The 27,224-nt window shown below is 43.6% G+C and overlaps 1 protein-coding gene across 1 annotated transcript in view; it reads right to left on the bottom strand.

The window, feature by feature from the left end:
• Window positions 1-933: 933 nt before the first annotated feature.
• Window positions 934-27,224, bottom strand: part of SCAMP5 (secretory carrier membrane protein 5) — a 65,312-nt gene continuing 39,021 nt past the window's right edge. Inside the window, exons 3-7 of the mRNA XM_077263986.1 lie at window positions 26,085-26,213; window positions 15,761-15,917; window positions 10,734-10,835; window positions 3,633-3,750; window positions 934-2,691 (exon numbers count right to left, since the gene is read on the bottom strand). Coding sequence (XP_077120101.1) covers window positions 2,497-2,691; window positions 3,633-3,750; window positions 10,734-10,835; window positions 15,761-15,917; window positions 26,085-26,213 — 701 coding nt within the window. The 3' untranslated portion in view covers window positions 934-2,496. The remainder of the gene's footprint in view (window positions 2,692-3,632; window positions 3,751-10,733; window positions 10,836-15,760; window positions 15,918-26,084; window positions 26,214-27,224) is intronic.

Below are 27,224 nucleotides of genomic sequence, written 5' to 3' on the forward strand. Positions count from 1 at the left end.
TGTTAGAATGCAGCATTACTGCTGCACAAGGTGGCTCTTTTAGATTATAACGGCTGGAGGGGGGTGAGAGTGGCCCTACATGAAGCATCACATAATCCTGGCAGAGCGCTGAATGGAGCAGCAGAATTCATGGTTTTATTGAACATTGAATGAGAAAGCGTCACCGACACCGGCTGTGCTCAGTCTTGTAAAGTGTTCACCTTCTGGTAGAACATATGCAGAAACCTGCATTACATTACAGCCATAATGCAAGTACATGGAATGAGTGGTTGTCATTTTATAATAATAATAAAAAAAAAATTACACAAAAATTAAGTGACCTGTCAGATGCTACGATATAGCACGCCTTACATGTAACATACTGCCAATACATCTATAAGCAGAGCAGGATTAGCCATTTCTGTGTACATCTTGATAGAGCATACTAAGAAACAAAATGTAACAGCTCAAGATATTAAGACTTTTTTGTTCAGCCTGGTTACCAAAACCAGTGTTAAAGTGTAAACAAGGTGGGCAGAAATTGCCAAATCATCTTCTGAGGAAGGGAATCGTTTCACATTGAGGATTTTATCATTGTTCCACAGTTCGGTCCTTAGACGCTAGCTGCCCATTTATTGAGGGACTAGTAAAATCCTTGCACTTGCTTCAAGTTGCCCTAAACCTCGGAGCAGGAATCGGAGCCTAGAGGCACAACTGCAGCCAGGTAGGTCTCTCTCTACAATGATCTGGCATAATAGTTTCAAAAGCCGTCCGGGGACAATGGAGAAAGACCTGACTAGCCCAGGTTCTCCCTGCCCTGCTCCACTTGATCGACAGGTCCCTGCTATGTTCACAAATTGGAGAAGCCTGTCAACCAACTAGAGCAGGGTGGACTAATCAGGTCTCTCCATATGGTCTCCAGCCAGTTCTTCTATGCAGGCGTTTTGTAGTATATCGTATAAACATGCCCGGAATCGTTCAGCCAGGTTCTGGTTCCAGCTGTCGATGTAACTCAATACCAACCATGGTGACATACACTCGGTCTTTACTTAACTGGTCCCACAAATATTACTGTACGAGACTTACATAATCGGTCATTGTTCCTGGAACTCATTTCCCATAGGGTAAAATAAATATATAAAACACAAAGGCTTTTTTTTTTAGTAGAAGATGAAAAGGTGGGAACCAAGCATGAACCCGGTCCTTAAGAAATATGGCTCACAGTACGCTAAAGAGGGACTCTCACCATTCATTTTGAGAACATTTTTGGAGCAGTTTCTCTTCTAACTCTGTATTGTGGCATTCATCTGCTATTCCCCTTTGGAGATGTATGGATTAAGTAACTGGGTGCTACCATTCTCCTGGTCAAAGGAGTGTGTCACTACGGTTAGCTCTGATTGGAAAGTGCCAGCGTGCAAAGACACACCTCCAACTGGTAAAACCCAGATGTCAATTTATTCATGCATTTTAATCAGGAATAAGAGGAATGGCACAATGAATAGCTCCAAGAAGAGATGCTGTGGAATTATGAAAACTGAAATGCCAGGGCTTCTTTAATCCACTATTAGCAGACTATACTTACAAAGTTTCATCCATTAGTAAGAACAGGTCAAAGTGGGTGCAGTTTTCCTCCCTCCTCGGTATGTGTGTTACAGGATTCCGATTATTCCAGTTTTTGCCAGAGTGTAAGATCTGCACAACAAACAGTGATGGTCCTGCTGCCTGTGCCTTTATGTAGCCGGTAGCCCAGAAAACTACTGGAATTTGCTGTACCTCAGTGCATTAGTATTACTGGGTTAGTCTGTAAATGTATAGCGCTGGATTCTCCATAAAACACATAATTACAGTTATTATACAGCACTATTCAATAACCAACAACACACCAAATGCTCCTGCAGATAACAGGACAGAGTTTGGCCAGCGACCACTGCAATATGATCAGCGGACAAGTTTATAGGTTCCATATGCTTTACACATCGCAGGGTACAGGAGGTATGAAAAAAACAAAACTAACAGGGCAGCCAACAGGGAACGTTCCTGAGGTCCCCCATTTAGAAACTGTGTAATGTACTAACAATATGCAGCAACAGGCGCACTTCCCAACATCCACAGCCAACAGAGAAATGGCCACTCGGTGCCAGGCAGCGATACTGACTGCTTGTTGCTACATACTGGGGTCATTATGGTCACTGGCTACCCTTCATTCTCGCCTATACACAGGTTCACAACTATACAATTGCCTTTTGTTTTGTTTCTTAATCTTTTTATAATTTTCTATATAGCATCCAATTCATAGGTCCAAACTGCTGGGCTATGTATATGGAACTCACAAACATATTGCCCCTGTTTACCAGGGGTTGGATTCTCTCTGGGACATAACATACACGCCACAATCAATTATGCACCATATCAAAGGGAAGTAGGTAAAATGAGATACAACTGATCTACTAGAGGACAACAGGAATGAGAGGTCCTTGTGACCCTAAGGAATGTATTCTTGCAGTCCAGAGAAGACCCTCACATTTGATTGGAATAACCATAATTTGGTGTGGCAGAGTATTGAGGTTCATGTTGTGTCATGGCACCCTGTGCTGCCCCAAAAGCTGCATCCTGAGCAGCTTGCTGGACATGAGGATTCTTCCAAGCGCCTGTGGTCCACTCCTCTTGAGCCTTACTAAGGCTGCCCCCAGCGCCACGGTAAAACTTGTGTACCTGTGTAAATTAAGGGAAAAACGGTTAATAATTACATCAGTCTCCACCTATTTTATTTACGGAGATTCTATACTGGTTTTGTCCTTCTGAAGGAGAATTATTTTGCAGCCCTTAAAGTCTCCTCACCTCGACATGCTTATCATGTCACTCTCCGCAAGGAGAAACGATACTTCTTGGATCCCGGTCAGACGCCTCTCAATCAGCCAAACCAGATCTCCACTTTGCACTGACGAGGGGCAGTACCCCCAAACAGTGTCTGCAAATTGAGATCTTATCCTAAGTCATGTGACAAGGCTCGTTAAAGGGTCGACATTGACTGTTAGGATTGCTACTTCCAACAGGTGGCACTAGAGTTCTAGTCCTCTCCTCTCTAAAGAGAATCTGCTTTTTTATGCCAATTTTCAGTTTTACAGTACCAGCTATGTCTATGAGATGAGATTTCAGCAATCTCATGCAAACACCTTGGTTTTTTGTCATCAGCATTTTGTGCTTTGCATGGTTTTGTACTTTGCATGGTTTTGTGCTTTGCATGGTTTTGTGCACAACAGAGCATATCACTTTCATGGCTTTTTCAGCATTTTTCACCCATTGACATGAATGGGTGGTGAAAAAAACACTGAAAAATCCATAACAAAAACGCAGGCATCAGGTTTTGCAGTTTTTTTGTGCCAAAATCTGATTCTGTAGAATAGGACTTTATTTTTTTGCACTAACACAAGAGACAAATTTAGAATGGCAAAAACACAACAAAAAATGCAAGAATAACCAAGCAAAACCTGCAGCTTCTTTCCTGCCAAGAGATCAGGTTTTGCAGCATAAAAAAAAACACTGTAAAAGGCCTAGTTCACACTAGGGGTTAAGGCATAAAAGTTAAAACTGTCAGCGGCATGCGCTGAATGCAGTGCTGAATTCCCCAATACAATCTGTAATTTTCATCATACCTTAGTCAATGCCACAAAAGACAAGACAGCCACAGCCGTGAACATAATGGTTGGTATTAGCATCACCACAGCAGATCCCACATTTGTTCCAAAGAAGCTGATGGAAGCAATCCAGCCACTGCAAAACAAAAAACACAAAAAAACATGATAAAATAAAAGACAAAAGCTTAAAAGTAGAGAAGAACAAAATCTGTGCTCCTCCTCCTCAAATTTGTACAATACTCTGGAAACATGTGGAACCCGGGAGCGCATTAGGTAGCTAGATCTGTAAGGGTTTCCTAGATTATCCGGAAAGCCGGCCACATTTAGAACGTAACACCGCTTGATTTAATAAGATCATAGCATGTTGTGTCTTCCTCACTTCCTCACTGCCCTCACTAAAGTCTCTAATGACCTACTAACAGCTAAATCTAATGGTCACTATTCCATGCTAATTCTCTTGGATCTCTCCGCAGCATTCGACACTGTGGATCATCAGCTCCTCCTCACTATGCTCCGCTCCATCGGCCTCAAGGACACCGTTCTCTCTTGGTTCTCCTCCTATCTCTCTGGCCGATCCTTCACTGTTTGTTTTGCTGGTTCCTCCTCCTCTCACCTTCCCCTTACTGTTGGGGTTCCTCAAGGATCAGTCCTAGGCCCCCTCCTCTTCTCTTTGTATACTGCCCCTATTGGACAAACAATCAGTAGATTTGGTTTCCAGTACCATCTCTATGCTGACGACACCCAATTATATACCTCTTCTCCTGTTATCACGCCGACCTTTTTAGAAAACACCAGTGATTGTCTTACCGCTGTCTCTAACATCATGTCCTCCCTCTATCTGAGACTGAACCTGTCAAAAACTGAACTCCTCGTGTTCTCTCCCTCTACAAACCTACCTTTGCCCGACATTGCCATCTCTGTGTGCGGTTCCACCATTACTCCAAAGCAACATGCCCGCTGCCTTGGAGTCATCCTTGATTCCGAGCTTTCATTCACCCCCCACATCCGATCACTGGCTCGCTCTTCTTATCTGCATCTCAAAAACATTTCCAGAATTCGCCCTTTTCTTACTTTCGACTCTGCAAAAACTCTTACTGTCTCACTTATTCATTCTCGTCTGGACTATTGTAACTCTCTACTAATTGGCCTACCTTTTACCAGACTCTCCCCGCTCCAATCTGTCCTGAATGCTGCTGCCAGGATCATATTCCTCGCCAACCGTTACACCGATGCCTCTACCTTGTGCCAGTCATTACACTGGCTACCCATCCAATCCAGAATCCAGTACAAAACTACTACCCTCATCCACAAAGCACTCCATGGCTCAGCACCACCCTACATCTCCTCTCTGGTCTCAGTCTACCAACCTACCCGTGCCCTCCGCTCTGCTAATGACCTCAGGTTAGCATCCTCAATAATCAGAACCTCCCACTCCCGTCTCCAAGACTTTACACGTGCGGCGCCGATTCTTTGGAATGCACTACCTAGGTTAATACAATTAATCCCCAATCCCCACAGTTTTAAGCGTGCACTAAAAACTCATTTGTTCAGATTGGCCTACCGCCTCAACGCATTAACCTAATTATCCCTGTGTGGCCTATTAATAAAAAACAACAACATAATCACGTTCCTCCATCATGTTCTCATACACTTTATGCAGTTAATAGCCTCTGTGTCTGTACTGTTACATACTTAGGCAGTTAACTGGTTCATGCAGCTTTACATGAACACCCGAGCCTTACACTATGGCTGGTCCAAATAACTAAAGCAATTGTTACCATCCACCTCTTGTGTCTCCCCTTTTCCTCATAGATTGTAAGCTTGCGAGCAGCAGGGCCCTCATTCCTCCTGGTATCTGTTTTGAACTGTGATTTCTGTTATGCTGTAATGTCTGTTGTCTGTATAAGTCCCCTCTATAAGTTGTAAAGCGCTGCGGAATATGTTGGCGCTATATAAATAAAATTATTATTATTATTATTATTATTCCTCGCCTTTGCAGACCTGTGAGTCTTTATGGAGAGACTGAAAAGAAATTAAGAATAGTCTGATCCTGCAGCCATACTTTCCACCTATATAAATTTGTAAAAGGGAATCTGGCAGAGGTTTTTGCTACGTCATCTGTGAGCAGCATGATGTTGGCAAAGAGACCCTGAATCCAACAATGTGTCACGTAGTTCACTGGGTGCAGCGGTTCAGACAGTTTTTAGAATTAGCGATGCAGAAAAATTGAGCAAGCAAACATCACCCACACCAGACTATGTGCATGGTATATAGACAGCGAGCTGCTTATCAAAGAAGGGGTGGAGTGTGACTTGCAAGCATGTGCCAGCTAGTCAAAGCACAAAGTCTTTGCCCTTGTCTGTTATGACGGTGAAATGAATGTACCCAGAACTGTATATCAGTCTGGAGAACCATCTTTATTATGCAGTTAAATTGTGAGAACTTATTACAGAATATTTACATGAGGCATACACCAATACATGAACTTTTGTTCTGGCCAAATAGCTGCAGGTCAATTTGAGTGCATGTGTAATAATGTAGTGGTTTGTGGTGCTACAGATCATTGAAGGAAGTCTGAGCCCAAACTGACAGTATAAACTAAGCACATACCCTTTAAAAAAAAAAAAAAAAAAATCCCCACTTTTAGTATGCCAATTTCTGCCTCTGTTCTGCAAAAGGGGAAGTGTAATCATACACCACTTATGGTGCTCACCTCCACCCCATGGTTTAGCATGCCCTGCCTCCCTCACTGGTTACTGACAGCGCTGGCTTGCCTGAGATTTCTCCGCAGACAGGGAATGCTCCCTCCAGGCAAGCCTGATTAGTTTATACAACAGCTATGGGCTGACAGACCCCCTTTTCAAGGGTTATTCTCTTCTTCCATCTTCAAGATGACCTCTGTTTCTCAGGTGTCCTCCTTGTCACAAGGGGGCGATGCCGTCCTGCAGACTGACAGTTCGGTCCAGTGGGATTTCATACCAGTGGCTCAGTCACTGTCTTTGATCGACTATGCTGCAAGTGGAGGGAGTGCCGCCTCTGCAGGACTTAAGTAGCACATGGACAGTGAAGAGGGCCAGACCAATGGCTACAGCCAACTTCAGAGTAGTGCTTGCAAGCTTTAAGGCTACGTTCACACTTTGCGGGTTTTGCCGCGGATCCGCAGCGGATTTGACACTGCGGATCCGCAGCAGTTTTCCATGCAGGGTACAGTACAATGTTACCCTATGGAAAACAAAACCCGCTGTGCCCACGCTGCGGATTTCCGCGGAAAAAGCCGCGCGGCTTTTCTGCGCAAAAAAAGAAGGAGCATGTCACTTCTTTGTGCAGAATCGCAGCGATTCTGCACCCATAGAAATGCATTGATCCGCTCACTTTCCGCATGGGGCTGTGCCCGCGTGGCGGGAAGTTAAGCGGATAATGTGCAGATGGTACCCGGGGTGGAGGAGAGGAGACTCTCCTCCAGGCCCTGGGAACCATATTTTGGTGTAAAAAAAAAGAATTAAAATAAAAAAAATGATGCTATACTCACCTCTCAGCGCTGCCCGCGGCGTCCGGTCTCAGTTGCTGTGCGAGCAGGACCTGTGGTGACGTCGCGGTCACATGACCGTGATGACGCCGCGGTCACATGACCGTGACGTCACGAAGGTCCTTGTCGGCACAGCCGCCTGCAGCACCGAGGAGATCCGGACATCAGAGGGTGAGTATAACCAATTTTTATTATTTTTTACATTACTATTGATGCTGCATATTCAGCATCAATAGTATAGGCGGAAACCCGCAGCGGAAACCGCGGAACAAACCGCGATAAATCTGCAGGGATAACCGCAGCGGTTTTGCCCTGCAGATTTATCAATTCCGCTGCGGGATTAACCCGCAGAGCAGGCCGCAAAGTGTGAACGTGGCCTAATACATACTCCTTGTCTAGGACACCTGCCACCTCTGAGACTGCAGTAGGGGCCAGTAACCTAGACAAAGAGCAGTAAAACATAAGATTTTAAGTCCCCGTGCTTGAGAACTAAGGATTTTAACAAGATGCTCAATGCAAAGTGGCTTATTTTTACCACTACTTTGTAGGTTTACTCCTTTATGATCATGAGGAAACCCCTTAAAAGTTGTCTATACTTAAAGCGAACCTGACCGCTGATTCATACTGCCCAATCCACAGGCAGCATGAATCGGTCACTGGCTGTATGATCTCAGCCAGGTATGCTTTACCCTGAAATGCTGCGGGAATTTCCGAGAAAAAACAAACTTTAAAGCTGCCGTGCTGGAGCCTAGCCCCCCCCCCCCCCCCTGCCATTGAGTGGCAGGTCTCTGCCTAGAGGTACTATTAGGCCGGGGTCACACTTGCGAGTGCAATGCGAGAAACTTGCGCATCAATACCAGACATGTCTTTCTATGCAGCTGAACGTTCCCGGTCCCAAGTTGCGGCGGCAGTACCGGTATCGATGTGAGACTCGCGAGAGTTACCCCGGCCTTAGGCAGTGACTGGTCAATCCAAGGCAAGGGATGGTAAAAAGCAGCTGGGGACCCAACTATCTAACAAGTCTCCAGCACTGCTCTGTCCCCAGCGGATTTTAGAGTATGTTATATTCTGAAACTCTGCAGCATTTTAGAGAAAAAAAAAACAAAAACAAAAAAACACACACCTGGCTGAGATCATATAGCTAGTGACAGATACATACTGCCAAATCCACAGGCAGCATGCATCAGCTGTCGGGTTCACTTTAAATCTGGAGCTTGTATTAAAGGGGTTTTCTCATGATCATAAATGAGGGGGTTGTCCAATATAAACAGCAGTTATTACCTACCCACAGGCCATGTGATAAAGGAGGTTCAAATGCTAGAACGCCCACAGATTCCTTATGTGATTGAAGTGTTAGGCCGGTTTCACATTTGCGGTAGTGTCCGCAGCGTCTGACGCATACATCCGCATGCGTCTTGATTTCCTATCTTTTAAATTGTAGACGCAGGTGCATGCGTTTGCTTACACATGCGTCTTTTCGCGGTGTGCGGCGGGGTGTGGCTAACACACCATGTTGCAATTTTTGAGGGAGCAAATTTCCTTCAAATATGCGCAGGCATGCGGATGAGTGCATTAAAAAATGCATTACTGTCTATGGGAACGCATGCGCTCGATGCGCTTGCGTACTTTGGACTGCGCATGTCCAGGAACGGATTTAGATACGCCCATTAAGACACACCCTTCTGGAAATATCAAAGGCATGTGCATAAAAAGCGAAAACTCATGCAAAAACACATGCAAACGCAGCTTTTTTTTTTTACGTAATGCTAAGCTGATGCGGATAAAAAACGCTGCGTTAGCATGCAGTTTTGCATGAGTTTGCGGACAAGACGCTGCGGACTCAACTGCAAATGTGAAACTAGCCTTAGGCTAGGTTCACATTGCGTTAGTGGGTGATCGCTAACGGACAGCGTTGCACGGCGAAAATGTCGCAATTAACGCCATGCAACGGGTCCGTTAGCGCACCCATTGACAGCAATGTAAATTTCGCCTGTAGCGCATCACTAGCGCGTGCCTATTTCGGCTCGCGCTAGCGATGTGCCATTCTTTTGTAGCGCGCCTCGGACGCTGCTTGCAGCGTCCGCGGCGCGCCCGACGTCCGTTCCCCGCTCTCGCAGATCGGGGATCTGCGAGAGCGGGGACGTTAGCGCGACCCCTAAACGCGGCCCCTACAAAAACATTGCGTTAGCGCAATCCGCAAGCGCTAAACGGATTGCCCTAACGCAATGTGAACCTAGCCTTAGTGAGTCGTCATTTCACATTACTGCTGCTACATGAAACTACTTATGAAAGTTCTAAGCAGATAATGGGGCAGTGGTCACACACATGATCACTAATGCTTCAGTCACTAAGGGAACGTTAGAATTCCCATTCTTGGGACTGCTGTGTGTTCTAGCAGCGAGATCACCAATGTCCATACATTTATCACCAAGTCTGTGGATAGATAAAGGTTTATGGGACATTCTATTTCACAACAGATGTAGCAGTTACACTGAAGGTTCTGGAAAGTAGTCATCCATCACTGTGCAGTGGAGCAGACCACTAGTGATGAGTGAGCATGCTCGGACAAGGTGTTATCTAAGCATACTCGAGTACTATGCTCGACAGCCGCAACACATGCAGGCATTACCCGTTAGGCAATCCCTGCATGTGCTGCGGCTGTTGAAGAGCTGCAAGGCATGCTGCCGAGGCGACTCATCACTACAGACCACACATACTGACAAGTAAGCACCAGCACGCCTACGACATATTTCTCAGCAGAGTCGCCAGAAATTGGCTTCTCATCCTCATCACTAAACATGAATGCAATTAGTTATAATGTCCAGGGATATGGGAGGCAGAGGGATATTTCTACCAGAGCTTCATTAAAAGGGAACCTGTCACCCCCAAAATCGAAGGTGAGCTAAGCCCACCGGCATCAGAGGCTTATCTACAGCATTCTGTAATGCTGTAGATAAGCCCCCGATGTAACCTGAAAGGTAAGAAAAAGAGGTTAGATTATACTCACCCAGGGGCGGTCCGATCCGATGGGTGTCGCGGTCCGGGGCCTCCCATCTTCTTAGGATGACGTCCTCTTCTTGTCTTCACGCTGCGGCTCCAACGCAGATGTACTTTGTCGGCCCTGTTGAGGGCAGAGCAAAGTACTGGAGTGCGAAGGCGCTGGGCCTCTCTGACCTTTCCCGGCGCCTGCGCACTGCAGTAGTTTGCTCTGCCCTCAACATGGCAGACAAAGCACGCCTGCGCCGGAGCCACAGCGTGAAGACAAGAAGACGACGTCATTGTAAGATGGGAGGCCCCGGAGCGCAGCTGGACCGCCCCTGGGTGAGTAGAATCTAACCTCTTTTTCTCATCTTTCAGGATACATCGGGGGCTTATCTACAGCATTCCAGAATGCTGTAGATAACCCCTGATGCCGGTGTGCTTAGCTCACCTTCGATTTTGGGGGTGACAGGTTCCCTTTAATACAGTAGTCAGATTGTTTGCGGTGTATGTTTTCTATGATTAGCAAAAGATTGTGCCATCAACCTCGCATCCGCTAAAATAACACCATGCTTTTCTAAGATCCTAATATAAAAATGTATCTAAGGACTCACCAGACTCCCCAACCAGGAATACCAACAGCTTGTATTATGCTGATGACCAGCTGAGCCATAAAGGTGAAGAAGAACGCCATGAAGTTAAAGGAGCTGTCTGTCCTGTACAAAGAGTAATGTAAAAGTGTAAATGATTATATAGACTACATTTGCCTGTGAAAAATATTTAGGCAGGTGCTGAGAAAACAAAATACTACAAAGTAAGAATGCTTTCAAAAATAGTAGTGTTAATAGTTTATTCTTATCAATTATTAAAATGGCAAGTGAATGAACAAGAGCGAAATCTAAACCCATCAATATTTGGTGTAACCACACTTTGCCTTAAGGCATCACTCCAGTGTGTTTTGTTTTTTTTCCAGTGCTGCCCTCATTTTTAAAATGTCGCTATTAAAAGCGATGTTTTAATACCTTTGCCCATAGCCGCAGGTGCTGGGTTTTCTTCCCTTGTTACACCTACACAGCTGCGGAAAGAACTAGGTAGGTCAGATGTTCCAACATCTTTGAGAACTAACCACAGATCTTCTAAGGAAGTCGGCAAATCCCTGTCTCTTGATCTAATCCCAGACAGACTCAATGTTGAGATTGGGGCTCTATGGGGCCAGATCATCATTTCCAGGACTTCTTTTTCTTCTTTACGCTAAAGATAGTTCTTAAAGGTAACCTGTCAGCAGGTTTTCAGACCCTAAATGAACATCTATGTAAAGCATCTGAAAAGTTGATTATGTCTATACCTTTGTATTTTAAGTCAGTTTCTCCGTTTTCTTGAACTCAAACAGTAAAGGTTTATGCAAATTAGCTCACGTGTGCAGGGGTTGCTGCCCCACCCTAGATCTCTCACAGGCGCTGTCATTTCTGGGGCGCTTACACACAATAAGGTCCTGATCTCATTGAGAGATCAGATTATCGATCTGTGCCTAGCCCGTCTCCAGGAGTGACAGCTCCAGCGTGAGATCTCAGTCAAGGGAGCAGGTCACAGAGAAGGGTGAACTGTCATTCGCTGACAGAAGGCTGGTGGCAGGTGTAGAAAGAGGGAGTTAAGCTGGAGAACTACAAGTGTAAGCGAAGCCCACTGCAATTGTAAGCTCATTTGCATAAATATTCACAGACAGATTTCTAGAAAACAGACTTGTAATACAAAGGTATATACATCATCAACATTTCAGATCTTTTACATAGATGACGTTATTTAAGGTCCAAAAACCTGCAGATGCCTCCCTGATAATATTACATCATGGATAGGCATCTGCCTTTCTGACCACAATTCTTCCATGAAGACCACATCTGGCCAGACTCCTCTGAAATGGTGATTGGTATAGCTGGATCTCACTGATTGTTGCAAGTCTGAACGGGTGGCACTGCTGGACATCTTCGATTTCGAAGGGAGATAACCATGATGTGTATTTCATCTTCTGCACTTAGGCTACGTTCACATTAGCGGCGGGCGCCGCAGCGGCGCCGCGTGCGTCATGCGCCCCTATATTTAACATGGGGGCGCATGGACATGCGTCGCACTTGCGTTTTGCGCCGCATGCGTCGCTGCGGCGCCCGCGTCCGGGCGCAGAGGACGCAGCAAGTTGCATTTTTGCTGCGTCCAAAATCAATTAAAAAAAGGACGCATGCGGCGCAAAACGCAGCGTTGTGCATGCGTTTTGCTGCGTTTTTGTTTGCGTTGTGCGCTGCGGCGCACAACGCAAATGTGAACGTAGCCTAAGTTACTTGGCCGACCACTAGGTCTATAGTCCTCAACATTGCCCATTTCCTGATGCTTATTAAAAAGTAGAAGCGCAGTCTTGAAACTCCAGTTTGCTGTGAAATCTTAGCCTGGGAGAGATCTTGACGATGGCTGATGATGTGCTCAGTCTTGCCATGGTGTTTAGCCCTAGACAAAACATTCTTCTACAAACATAGCAGAGTTTGGCTGTTCCTCTTCGAATTTTAAGCCTCCTACACGGCTATTACCGTCTCCGTTAATTATGGTGTTTCACCCTACTTATGAAAATGATGACCATTATCACCTATTTTATATAACTGGTTATTCATACACCTGTCTACAATACTACAAAATCCCTCGACTTTGTGCAATCAAAGGGGGGTTACTAGAGATGGGCAAATTTAATTGAGTGGAACTGAATTCTTCTGAAGTCTGGTCTGTATTGTCCAAAATACAAATTTTTTTTGGTAAATCAATTTTTTTTTTTTTGGGTAAAATCTTCGTGACTGGCAAATTAAAATTCTGGCAGGTCCGCTCATTTCTGGTAGTTACACTCAATATTAAATTAATTTAGATTTCTATTTTGTTCCTTCACTTTGCATTTTGTCATTATATATACACCCACTCTCCACTAGACAAAAGAAAAAAAAAAAAAAGTATTTTTCATTTATTTATTTTTCAAACATTCATGTCACAGCATGTTAAGTGAGTTGTTTGCCTTTGAAATTATTTTTTGTTACTTAAGTGCAGGCATATTTTGCACTAAATATTTTTACAATTGCTATTTATTAGAAATTCTGCATTGTTTGGCTTTTACAGGCTTTATATTTCCCTGCATTTTCAACTTTGATGTCATCTGTAATAATAAATCAGCTGATGGTAGCTCAGAAAGAGGACAGAAATATCAAATGTTCACTGACAAATCTAATCTACACTGCTCAAAAAAATAAAGGGAACACTTAAACAACAGAATATAACTCCAAGTAAATCAAACTTCTGTGAAATCAAACTGTCCACTTAGGAAGCAACACTGTTGACAATCCATTTCACATGCTGTTGTGCAAATGGAATAGACAACAAATGGAAATTATTGGCAATCATCAAGACACCCTCAATGGAGTGGTTCTGCAGGTGGGGACCACAGACCACATCTCAGTACCAATGCTTTCTGGCTGATGTTTTGGTCACTTCTGAAGGTTTGTTGTGTTTTCACACTCGTGGTAGCATGAGAGACTCTACAACCCACACAAATGGCTCAGGTAGTGCAGCTCATCCAGGATGGCACATCAATGTGAGCTGTGGTAAGAAGGTTTGCTGTGTGTCAGTGTAGTGTCCAGAGGATGGAGGCGCTACTAGGAGACAGGTCAGTACACCAGGAGGGGACCGTAGGAGGGCAACAACCCAGCAGCAGGACCGCTACCTCAGCCTTTGTGCAAGGAGGAACAGGAGGAGCACTGCCAGGGCCATGCAAAATGACCTCCAGCAGGCCACAAATGTGCATGTGTCTGCCAAACGGTTAGAAACCGACTCCATGAGGATGGTCTGAGTGCCCGATATCCACAGATGGGGGTTGTGCTCACAGCCCAACACCGTGCAGGATGCTTTGCATTTTCCACAGAAAACCAGGATTGGCAAATTCGCCACTGGTGCCCTGTGCTCTTCACAGATTAAACCGGGTTCACACTGAGCACATTGGCAGACGTGACAGTCTGGAGACGCCGTGGAGAGCAATCAGCTGCCTGCAACATCATCAGCATGACCGGTTTGGCAGTGGGTCAGTAATGGTGTGGGGTGGCATTTCTTTGGAGGGCCGCAGAGCCCTCCATGTGCTCGCCAGAGGTAGCCTGACTGTCATTAGGTACAAAGATGAGATTCACAGACCCCTTGCGAGACCATATGCTGGTGCAGTTGGCCCTGGGTTCCTCCTAATGCAGGACAATGCCAGACCTCATGTGACTGGAGTGTGTCAGCAGTTCCTGCAAGATGAGGCCATTGAAGCTATGAATTGGCCCGCCCGTTCCCCAGACCTGAATCCGATTGAACACATCTGGGACATCATGTCTCGCACCATCCACCAATGTCACGTTGCACCAGACTGTCCAGGAGTTGGCGGAGGCTTTAGTCCCTCAGGAGACCATCCGCCGCCTCATCCGGAGCATGGCCAGGCTTAGGGAGGTCATACAGGCACGTGGAGGCCACACACTACTGAGCATCATTTCCTTGTCTTGAGGCATTTCCACTGAAGTTGGATCAGCCTGTAACTTCATTTTCCACTTTTATTTTGAGCAGCATTCCAACTCCAGACCTCCATTGGATATTAGTTGTGATTTACGCTGATAATTTTTAGGTTTTATTGTTCTCAACACATTCCACTATGTAATGAATAAAGAATTACAACTGGAATATTTCATTCAGTGATATCTAGGATGTCGGAATTTAGTGTTCCCTTTATTTTTTTGAGCAGTGTACATATAAAACTTACTCCCAAACCGGTGCCATTCCAGCACCGTTAGTGCTGGGTCTCTCATGTGACATTGTTATGCCACGTGATCACTGTAGCCAATGAGCGGCTATTAATGAGCTGCAGTTCTCACAAATCCTTTGGACATCTGAAGTTCATCCAAAGAAAGCATGAGCGAAGCAGCCAGTTACTGGCTGCAGTACTTCTACAGCATAATGTCAAGGAGGAACTGGTACAGAAAGACATAGCCGGAAGGGCGCTGGTGCAGGATGTAAGCAGCTTTTATTTTTAATTTGGGTAATATAGTATTTAAAGGTTGTCCAGGCTTGGGGTACAAGTCTGTAGTCACTCTGTGGGTGTGGTCAGGATTATCTGATGCTGGGATGTCATGTGACCGCAAGCATGAAATTTGCATACTTCCAGTCGCATTCCGACTAGAAGTGTCTGGTTTCACCCAATACACTTGTATTGAGGCCGAGCAAGTCTAGTCAGCACTTGACCACATGTATCCACTTTGGTGGTTAAGCCCCTGCCTGGTCACCAGAGAGTACTGACAGCGCACGTACTGGGCGATGTGGGGATTCACAAGTTTGCAGTCACACAGAGTGACTGCAAAGTTGTACCCAAATCCTGGATAACCCCTTTAAAAAGAGGCTGTCTGAGAAAAGGAGAAGCCCTTTAACTGAATGAATATTCGACTTACACAGGTACACAAGTAACAGTACTCCACTTATTTCAGTGTCTATATATAAAGAAAGATTAGCTACATGGAGGGCACATCCAGTGTGCATGAATGAACAAAGGAGATATGAATTCTAACACTTTAAAGATTTACATAGGCAGACAGATACTTACTTGAAAGCTTTGTAAATAGGTCTGAACCAGCACACATAGGAGCAGGGAGTGAAAAGGATGAGCCATAGAAACGCCAGGCCGAAATTCATAGCTGCACCTCCTCCAATCATCCACGCCAAGCAGCCAATCAGATTCACCGCCAGTGTAATACTGTTCACTGCATACACACATGGGGTCACCCGGAGGCACACGTGCAGTAAGGAGAAGAGAGCCAAAGATCAGAGTGAGCTTGAAGAAAGCCAGGGTAAAGGAGTTGGGATCCACATAGCTTCCCCAATTACCTTCCAATGCATAAACTAATGATTTTAAAGAGAATCTGACAGGACAATCCACCACCCAAACAGTTTACATGGTCATGTTCATCCATGAAAGATAACGTCACCAGTACATTTACATAATATGTTGCTCCTTGACTGTAGAAAAAAATAATAAAATGCGCCATTTTAATGAATCTGCAAATAAGGCTTAAATGGGGTTCTCCATCAAAAACAAGTCATCACCACTCCAGAATACATGTGAGAACTTACTGATCGCCCAGGGTCTGACTGCTGGGACCTGCAACAATCAGAATGGGAAACTTACCTCCTTTACAAAATGGAGCGCCATTTCATTCATTCTATGAGGCTGCCAAATAATGTGCGCACAGGGAGAATGGATGGAGAAGTGAATGAGCATGTACATTACCACTCATTTCTAAGAGATAAAAGAGCCCCGTTCTGCTGACCGATGCAGGACCTAATGGTCGGGTCCCCACGAACAATATCACCACTTATCCTATGGATAGGTGATAAAGGGGTTGTCCGGTTAATAAAACAAGTTAAGTGCTTAGGGAGTGTTCAAACACTTGCCTAGCCGTTGTTTCCGTGGCTACATTCCCTGCCCAGCCCCACCCTCCTCTTTCACCGACAGCGCACTTGCTGTGTAGGCAAGTGGAGGCCAGGGAAGCTGTCAGCCAAATAGAAGGTGGTGCTGGGCAGGAATAAGGCCAGCAAGGCAGAGGATCAGTAAGTGCTTTGACACTCACGGAGCTCTTAAAGAAGTTGTCCACTATTTGAATAACTTCCTCTCATACCCCTTGCTCGGCCCCCATAAAATAAAAAGGCTTATACTCACCTCCCGTGCTGGTGCCATTCTTGCGGTGTCAGCACTTGCTCTCCTCGAGGCTCCGCTGCTATTGCTGTGACACGTGATGCCCAATCTGTCGAATTTAACATGAACAGGAAGTCCGAGATCAGCTGCAGCCCGGACTTCCTCTTCATGTCCAATATGTCTGAAGGCGGAGATAGTGACGCCAGCACTGATTGGGTGCCGGAGTCACATGTCACAACAACTGTACGGGAACCCCGGAAAAGCGAGTGCCGGCACAGGAGGCGAGTATAGGTTTTATTATTTTATGGGGGCCAAACATTTTGATCAAGAAGGGTTTGTCCTAGTAGTGGACAACCCCTTTAAGCCTCATTAGCATGTGAACAACAACAATAATTATAAAAATAGCGATTTTTCAGCCAGTAACACATTGCTTAAGCAAAGGCTTGGAAGACATTCTCTACCAATAATTCAGCGCGCAACAGGATCATATGAACAGCTTTGGGGGGTGGACTGTTATATCAGATTCCCTTTCAGCTCAGTTAATGGTATCAGAAATTAGAATGTAAATTTTGTGCTGAAAATGTTCATCTACATATTATACAATACATGCATGTGAGAGTAAGATCACACAATGGAGGGCAGCATACAGGAGGTTAATGTGTATATACACACACAACCCCATATATTACACCATCTCGTCACAGACCACAGTACACATGCTGGGGTCCCCATCATAGAGAAAGCATTTGCACCAATGTGACCGGCCCCAGAATAGGATTAGTAAAAGTGTGCAATCAAACTAAGGGTACTGTCACACAGTGCAATTTTGATCGCTACGACGGCACGATTCGTGACGTTCTAGCGATATCGTTACGATCTTGCAGTGTCTGACACGCTACTGCGATCAGGGACCCTGCTGAGAATCGTACGTCGTAGCAGATCGTTTGGAACTTTATTTCGTCGCTGGATCTCCCGCTGTCATCGCTGGATCGTTGTGTGTGACAGCGATCCAGCGATGCGTTCGCTGGTAACCAGGGTAAACATCGGGTAACTAAGCGCAGGGCCGCGCTTAGTAACCCGATGTTTACCGTGGTTACCAGCGTAAAAGTAAAAAAAAACAAACCGTACATGCTCACCATCTGATGTCCGTCAGGTCCCTTGCCGTCCGCTTCCTGCTCTGACTGTCTGCCGGCCGGAAAGTGAGAGCAGATCACAGCGGTGACGTCACCGCTGTGCTCTCACTTTACGGCGGCAGTCAGAGCAGGAAGCAGACGCCAAGGGACCTGACGGGCAACAGATGGTGAGTATGTACTGTTTGGTTTTTTTTACATTTACGCTGGTAACCAGGGTAAACATCGGGTTACTAAGTGCGGCCCTGCGCTTAGTAACCCGATGTTTACCCTGGTTACCAGTGAAGACATCGCTGGATCGGTGTCACACACACCGATTCAGCGATGTCAGCGGGACCTCAACGACCAAAAAAAGGTCCAGGCCATTCTGACATGACCAGCGATCTCGCAGCAGGGGCCTGATCGCTGGAACGTGTCACACATAGCGAGATCGCTACTGAGGTCGCTGTTGCGTCACAAAACTTGTGACTCAGCAGCGATCTCGCTAGCGATCTCGCTATGTGAGACGGGGCCTTTAGTCTATCAGCAGGATCCTGCACAATAAACACGACACTACCAAAGTTACATACAACACAAAGGTAATTAACTACCCCGGGTGTGAGGATTAGCGCAGGCTTGCTTTCCCAGTAATGTACACTGAAAATGTAAAAGCAAACCTGCTTTCTCTCACCAAGGACTCAGGGTCCACCACACTAGTACACACCATGGAAAGGACTCGGACAAACGTCCATTTTTCTCTCCCACCCACAGAAAAGACATTAATTGAGAGGCAGAGCTGATCGGCATGATGGAAAAAAGTTACAGTTGTAATAATAGAAATTTATCACTGGTTACATAGCATACCCAGGATCACTTATGGTCAGCTTTAGATAATGATGATGTTGTGGCTGAACGGCTCCTCCCAACAGCCAACTGGCATGTTAGATACACAGAATTCAGCTAGATAAATAACACTGTTCAACAACAAAATTGTACATTTAAAAAAACAAAAAAAAGTAGCCAATTAGTATAGATTTGATGCTGCTAAAAAACAAAAATGATAAAGAAAAATAAAAATAGAGCCAATTCTCAATTTATTTTAGAAGTGTAGATCGTAGAGAATAATAATGCAGTAAATGTATGGAAGTGAATAAATTTTTTTCATATTAGGTTGGCAATATCCAAGAAGAGAATCTCTTCAGCCTGGGACAAGATGAACTAACTGGTTGATTTAAAGAAAATTTTACTCTTCACTAGACGTGAAACTAGGACCAATGAAAAACTTTGTGAAAAGCAACAAGAAAGTGATGGTTTCGAGTACCATATTTGACTATAATTGAGTCATGTAAAATAGAGACAGGGAGTCTTTTGTTGGCCCACAAATTAGAGAGATTTACAAGGACATTCAGTTCGATGACGCACAGAACGGTGACAAAGGCAGTGTGGATCAGTTTAACCCCTATACCACCTTGCGATCCTCAGTTTGGTTTTTTGCTCCCTTTCTTCCCAGAGACACAACTTTATTATTTTGTGGTCAATATACGTATATGAGAGATTGATTTTTTTATGGGACTAGTTGTACTTTTGAACATCACCATTGGTTTTCCCATATAGCGTACTGAAAAACCATGAAAGAAAAAAAAAATTACAAGTGGGGTGAAATTACAAAAAAAAAAAAAAAAAAAAAAAGGGCAATTCCACAATTGTTTTTTGGGTTCTGGTATGAACATTGCTCACTAAATGCTACAACTGACCTGGAAATATGATTCCCCAGGTTAGTACGAGTATGCAGACACCAAACATGTACAAGTTCTTTTTTATTTAAGTGGTGAAAAAAAAAAAAAAAAGTCTGACATTTGTAAGAAAACTCTTTTTTCCCCTGAGCTGATGTTTTTATTGATACCATTTTGAGGCAGATACGATGTTTTGATCACCTGTAGAGTTGAGCGATATGTTTGGGTTCCCTCTTATTCTACAAGTTATAGCGCTTACTGAATAAGCTGCAGAGGGAACCCCGCTTCCAGGATCAGCTGTTCGGCTCCGCAGCTGCAAGTGTCGCGGCTGTGTGACAGTCACAGCACACAGACTCTCCATGCATGTACTGTGACTAGCACACAGCTGCGACACTTGCAGCTGATCAGCCGGAGCGATCCAGGAAGCCGGTTCCCTCTGCAGCATATTCGCTATGTGCTATACCTTGTAGAATAAGCCCTGACCCGATCAAATTCGCTCATCTCTAATCGCCTGTTATTGCAACTTTGTGGTGGTTAATAATAACCACAATTCTGGAGTTTCAATTTTATTCTTGTTACACAGTTTATCAGATTAGTTTCCTTTATATTTTGATAGATAGGACAGTTTGGAAAGCAGTGATACCAAATGTGTATCTTAACTGTTTTTTAATGGTTTTATTTTTTGTGGGGCAATTGAAACTTTTGTTTTTTTTTGTTTTTTTTAACTGGCTTCAATATTCCCCTTAGGAGACTAGGCTGCGACCGTTCGTTCGCCTGTGCTACACATAGTAGGGCTGCTGCACTGTGTAGCAGAGATCTCAATATCCAATAAACGCTGGCCATGAGAAGATTCCTGACTGTCATAACAACCCATCGGCGCCCTGCGATCACATGACAGGGGCACCGATGCGAGACTTGTGACGCGCTTCTGGCTGGCAAGTGTTATATGCCGCTGTCCGTTATTGACAGCAGCATTTACCTGGTTAACAGCCACAGGTGGATCTGTCTGTTAACCCCTTTCTGACATCGGACGTACTATCCCGTCGAGGTGGGGTGGGCCCGTATGATCACCGACGGGATAGTACGTCCAGTGCGATCGGCCGCGCTCACAGGGGGAGCGCGGCCGAGTGTCAGCTGACTATCGCAGCTGACATCCGGCACTATGTGCCAGGAGCGGTCACGGACCACCCCCGGCACTTTAACCCCCGGCACACCGCGATCAAACACGATCGCAGTGTTCCGGCGGTATAAGGAAACATCGCGCAGGGAGGGGGCTCCCTGCGGGCTTCCCTGAGACCCCCGGAGCAACGCGATGTGATCGCGTTGCTCCGAGCGTCTCTTACCTCCTATCCCTGCAGGCCTCAGATCCAAAATGGCCGCGGGGCTGCATCCGGGTCCTGCAGGGACTACTTCCGGGTCCAGAGCAGGCACTGGTAAGCCTGCAGCGCTGTAAATCAGATCGCTGATCTGACAGAGTGCTGTGCAAACTGTCAGATCAGCGATCTGCGATGTCCCCCCCTGGGACAAAGTAAAAAAAAAAAAATCCACGTGTAAAAAAAAATAAAATAAAAAATAAAAAAATTCCTAAATGAAAAAAATATATATATTATTCCCATAAATACATTTCTTTATCTAAATAAAACCTATAAAACTGTCCCACTAGTTAACCCCTTCAGTGAACACCATAAGAAAAAACAAAAAAACAAGGCAAAAAAACAACGCTTTATCATACCGCCGAACAAAAAGTGGAATAACACGCGATCAAAAAGACGGATATAAATAACCATGATACCGCTGAAAACGTCATCTTATCCTGCAATAAACGAGCCGCCATATAGCATCATAAGCAAAAAAATAAAAGTTATAGTCCTCAGAATAAAGCGATGCCAAAATTATTAGTTTTTCTATAAAATAGCTTTTATCGTATAAAAGCGCCAAAACATAAAAAAATGATATAAATGAGAAATCGCTGTAATTGTACTGACCCGAAGAATAAAACTGCTTTATCAATTTTACCAAATGTGGAACGGTATAAACGCCTCCCCCAAAAGAAATTCATGATTAGCTGGTTTTTGGCAATTCTGCCTCACAAAAATCGGAATGAAAAGCGATCAAAAACTGTCACGTGTCCGAAAATGTTACCAATAAAAACGTCAACTCGTCCCGCAAAAAAACAAGACCTCACATGACTATGTGGACCAAAATATGGAAAAACTATAGGTCTCAAAATGTGGAGACGCAAAAACTTTTTTGGTATAAAAAGCGTCTTTTAGTGTGTGACAGCTGCCAATCATAAAAATCCGCTATAAAAAACGCTATAAAAGTAAATCAAATTCCCCTTCATCACCCCCTTAGGGAAAAATAATAAAATAAAAAAAATGTATTTATTTCCATTTTCTGGTTAGGGCTAGGGTTAGGGCTAGGGTTAGGGCTAGGGTTAGGGCTAGGGTTAGGGTTAGGGCTAGGGCTAGGGTTAGGGCTAAAGTTAGGGTTTGGATTACATTTACGGTTGGGATTAGGGTTGGGATTAGAGTTAGGGGTGTGTCAGGGTTACCGTTAGGATTAGGGTTAGGGGTGTGTTTGGATTAGGGTTTCAGGTAGAATATTGGGGAGTCTCCACTGTTCAGGCACATCAGGGGCTCTCCAAACGCGACATGGCGTCCGATCTCAATTCCAGCCAATTCTGCGTTGAAAAAGTAAAACAGTGCTCCTTCCCTTCCGAGCTCTCCCGTGCGCCCAAACAGGGGTTTACCCCAACATATGGGGTATCAGCGTACTTGGGACAAATTGGACAACAACTTTTGGGGTCCAATTTCTTCTGTTACCCTTGGGAAAATACAAAACTGGGGGCTAAATCATTTTGTGAAAAAAAATATATACGGTATATTTTCACGGCTCTGCGTTATAAACTGTAGTGAAACACTTGGGGGTTCAAAGCTCTCAAAACACATCTAGATAAGTTCCTTAGGGGGTCTACTTTCCAAAATGGTGTCACTTGTGGGGGGTTTTAATGTTTAGGCACATCAGGGGCTCTCCAAACGCAACATGGCGTCCCATCTTAATTCCAGTCAATTTTGCATTGAAAAGTAAAATGGCGCTCCTTCCCTTCCGAGCTCTGCTACGCGCCCAAACAGTGGTTTACCCCCACATATGGGGTATCGTCGTACTCAGGACAAATTGCACAACAACTTTTGTGGTCTAATTTCTTCTCTTACCCTTAGGAAAATAAAAAATTGGGGGCGAAAATATATTTTTTCACAAAAATGATGTTTTATTTTTACGGCTCTGCATTATAAACTTCTGTGAAGCACTTGGTGGGTCAAAGTGCTCACCACACATCTAGATAAGTTCCTTAGGGGGTCTACTTTCCAAAATGGTGTCACTTGTGGGGGGTTTCAATGTTTAGGCACATCAGGGGCTTACCCCCACATATGGGGTATCAGCGTACTCAGGACAAATTGTACAACAACTTTTGGGGTCCATTTTCTCCTGTTACCCTTGGTAAAATAAAACAAATTGGAGCTGAAATAAATTGTGTGTGAAAAAAAGTTAAATGTTCAATTTTATTTTAACATTCTAAAAATTCCTGTGAAACACCTGAAGGGTTAATAAACTTCTTGAATGTGGGTTTGAGCACCTTGAGGGGTGCAGTTTTTAGAATGGTGTCACACTTGGGTATTTTCTATCATATAGACCCCTCAAAATGACTTCAAATGAGATGTGGTGACTAAAAAAAAAAATGGTGTTGTAAAAATGAGACATTTCTGGTCAACTTTTAACCCTTATAACTCCCTAACAAAAAAAAATTTTGGTTCCAAAATTGTGCTGATGTAAAGTAGACGTGTGGGAAATGTTACTTATTAAGTATTTTGCGTGACATATCTCTGTGATTTAAGGGCATAAAAATTCAAAGTTGGAAAATTGCGAAATTTTCTAAATTTTCGCCAAATTTCCATTTTTTTCACAAATAAACGCAGGTAATATCAAAGAAATTTTACCACTATCATGAAGTACAATATGTCACGAGAAAACAATATATACTCACAAAAAAGACCTACAATAACGTAGTCAAAATGAAGCGAACCAAATTATAAAAATAACCATATTTATTGAAAGCACATTTTGTATACAAAAAACAGACAAAAAACATAATCCAAGATATTCAACAGAAGGGACTCCGGACAGTACACCCAATTCAAGACTTAATGAACAGGGACCTGGAGCTTGAAAGGGAAGGGTGGAACCGCAGGCAGTCCTGGGTGTTCCCTCAGACATCGGCACTCTACTACAGCGCTGTTGACAGGTAATGGAACCTTGAATTTATGCTATTTTATGGACACAGTTGGTTTTCAGCACATTGGTCCATGGTGATCCGGGCTCTTTGTGTGGATAGGAACAATTCCTTGTATGTGTCAAGTGTCAATTACCAATTTGGGTATAGCGCTGTATTGTGCTCGGTGCCTGCGATTCCACCCTTCCTTTTCAAGCTCCAGGTCCCTGTTCATTAAGTCTGGGTACTAAATTTATCCCTGAGAATGTCTCATATGCACATATTATGGTTTAGGGAGTATTATAGCATATGATATTTTGGTTGGAGCTATATATTCACCATCTTTAGTATTGAATTGAGTATACTGTCCGGAGTCCCTTCTGTTGAATATCTTGGATTATGTTTTTTGTCTGTCTTTTTTATATACAAAATGTGCTTTCAATAAATATGGTTATTTTTATAATTTGGTTCGCTTCATTTTGACTACGTTATTGTAGGTCTTTTTTGTGAGTATGTATTATTGAAGTGCCTTGTGGTTAATTATTGGGAATTTTTTTGATCCACGAGAAAACAATGTCAGAATCACCAGGATCCGTTGAAGCGTTCCAGAGTTATAACCTCATAAAGGGACAGTGGTCAGAATTGTAAAAATTGGCCTGGTCATTAACGTGCAAACCACCCTTGGGGGAAAAGGGGTTAAAGGCACATAACTGCTGATCTCATCAACAGTTATGCGTGGGGAAAGATACCGGCTCAGCGTCAGAGCTCACATCAAAGGCCAGGACCTTGAACGTACCTATACGTCCAATGTCATGAAGGGGTGAACAGTGTTTGTTCAGGATTTTTGGGAAACAAGCGTTACAAAGAGCTGGTGGATGAGATGCTCATGTGCTACTTCAAGCTTGGGGAAAACAAGTCTCTGAAGATTCACTTTTTCCATTCCCACCTCAACTTCTTCCCAGAGAACTGTGCAGCTGTCAGTGATGAACACGGTGATAGATTCCATCAGGACATTGCTGCCATTGAGAAAAGGTATGAAGGGAAATGGAGGGCAGCAATGTTAGAGACTACTACTGCTGGACAATCAAGAGAGACGCTCCAGAGCTACACAACAAACGGCAGGCCAAGAGGAAGCACCCAACTTGAAATTGCAATAAATGGAGTTAGTTATTTCTTATGTATTTTGGCCCATGTAATGATAGTTTGCCAAAAAAATTACGAATAAACGTGTGGAGGCTTTTTGCCAATTTCACCTTGTAACCATAAATTGTGTATTTAGTTAATTTCTTTGCCCCACATGTTCCATTTTAAAAACTAAAGCTACCGATTTAGCAATATGGTAATAAGTTTCCTGATGGTCATAGAAATATAAGTAAGCTCATTTAAAAGCATTTACAAAGAATTCACAAAAATTTGTTGAACAGTGTAATTTACCAATAAAACACCAACATGCTGCAGGTTTACTTTGTTGAAGAAATCTTAAGTGATTAAACACAATATTGAATTACAGCTACTAGCCTGCTTGATTACATGTGGGGATTCCCTAGCAACCAGGCAACCCCCACATGTACTTATGCTGGCTAATAGCTGTAAATCATTCAGCTGCGGCGATGAAAACTAAATTTCCGAGCACTAAAAAGTACTCGGAGGTCACCCAAGCATGCTCGGGAAATCTCGAGTAACGAGTATATTCGCTCATCACTAGTAATCAACCTTCAGTACTTCAGTTGTTGTCAAATTACAACTCCCATCATGCCCGGACAAGCCTCAGTAAATCTGGCGACTGTCAGGCCACGTTAGGAGCGGTTGTACTGAAGGTTACTGACCCTTTAGTGTGATCTCCTGCCACCCACATGCATGTCTACAATAAAAGGAATGAAGTGATGAAAACTTCAGAAACACCATCTACCACAACATTCTTGGCCTAGACCAGCAGATCCCCAATACGTAATACGGTTATTTACTAAAAATCACATTGTTTGACAGGAAATCCTGTACATAATTATCCAACCGGGAACATATCTACACTGTCATGGATCCCATTTCCTTTGCCAAGTTTAACTGGAAGCGTGTAAAAACTGATTAATAGGTGTGATGACCTTCTGCAAATGTGGCATACTTACGCATCCAGAGATAATAGAGGCGCTTTGTCGTGGTACGATGTTGGTCAGGAATATCAGTCTCAAAATCTTGATAGAAGCAGGGCTTTAGAGGTATGAACCGAGGCAGCGGTGGGAAGTTATTCTGTTTATCTGCATGAACATCAAACAAAGAGGGGGTACAGATAAAAATAGTGATCTGTGTGTGCTCCTGGATACATACGGACACAGAATTCCAGGTCATAGCATAGATGTAGGCATCTGTATTAGTGTTATGTAAAAAAAAAAAAATTATATATATATATATATATATATATATATATATATATATATATATATATATATATATATATATATATATATATATATATATATATATATATATATATATATATATATATATATATATATATATAATTTTTTTTAGGGATCTTCTCAGTCCAACTGCCATGTCAGTGGTCTGTGACTGACAGGAGCCCCTTACACAACACCCCAACCTGCTGGATTCCCTGGTGCCCATCAAGCTCGGAAGGACTTGCAGTCAAATTTACCCCATATCTCCAATTAGGGCAAAGGGAGCCTGTTATGTCCCCAAACACTATTAACCAGCAAAGATAGGATTAACCTGTAGGGCAGTAATAACCATACTGAAAATACAGCTGCCAAGAGAAAATGAGCCAGCGGTTTTAACCATTTTGTGGCTTTAGAAACCTGTAGTGGTTAAAAGAAGCTCAATACTGAACATATTCACAGCAAGTCATTTTTCCATTGCATTGCATACTATCATTCTTGCTCATCTATCTTTAGAGGGTTTTTTTTTTGAGGTTTATGGAGAAAATCCACCTTAAAAGTTGTGTGTACCGTCAAATTGACATTTTGTGCTGAAATTGAAGAAATCACCTGCTTTATTAGTTGTGCTGAGCCATTTTAAAAAATTGTTGTTTGGTTTAGCAGAAAAAAGTTTGTACATTGTGCTAAAAGCCCCAAATTTTGACTGTATCTGTGTACATTAACATCTTGCAATACAGACTTTGTATTTTGCACTTTTTAGGGTATGTCAACATGAGCATATAAAAAAAAAAAAAAAAAAATTTGTTCAGGCCCCTTTCACAGATCAGTTTTTTTTGCCGTCACAATCCATCGAATTTTGAAAATAACGAATCC

This window comes from Ranitomeya variabilis, chromosome 5 (assembly GCF_051348905.1).
Source record: "Ranitomeya variabilis isolate aRanVar5 chromosome 5, aRanVar5.hap1, whole genome shotgun sequence".
Classification (NCBI taxonomy): domain Eukaryota; kingdom Metazoa; phylum Chordata; class Amphibia; order Anura; family Dendrobatidae; genus Ranitomeya; species Ranitomeya variabilis.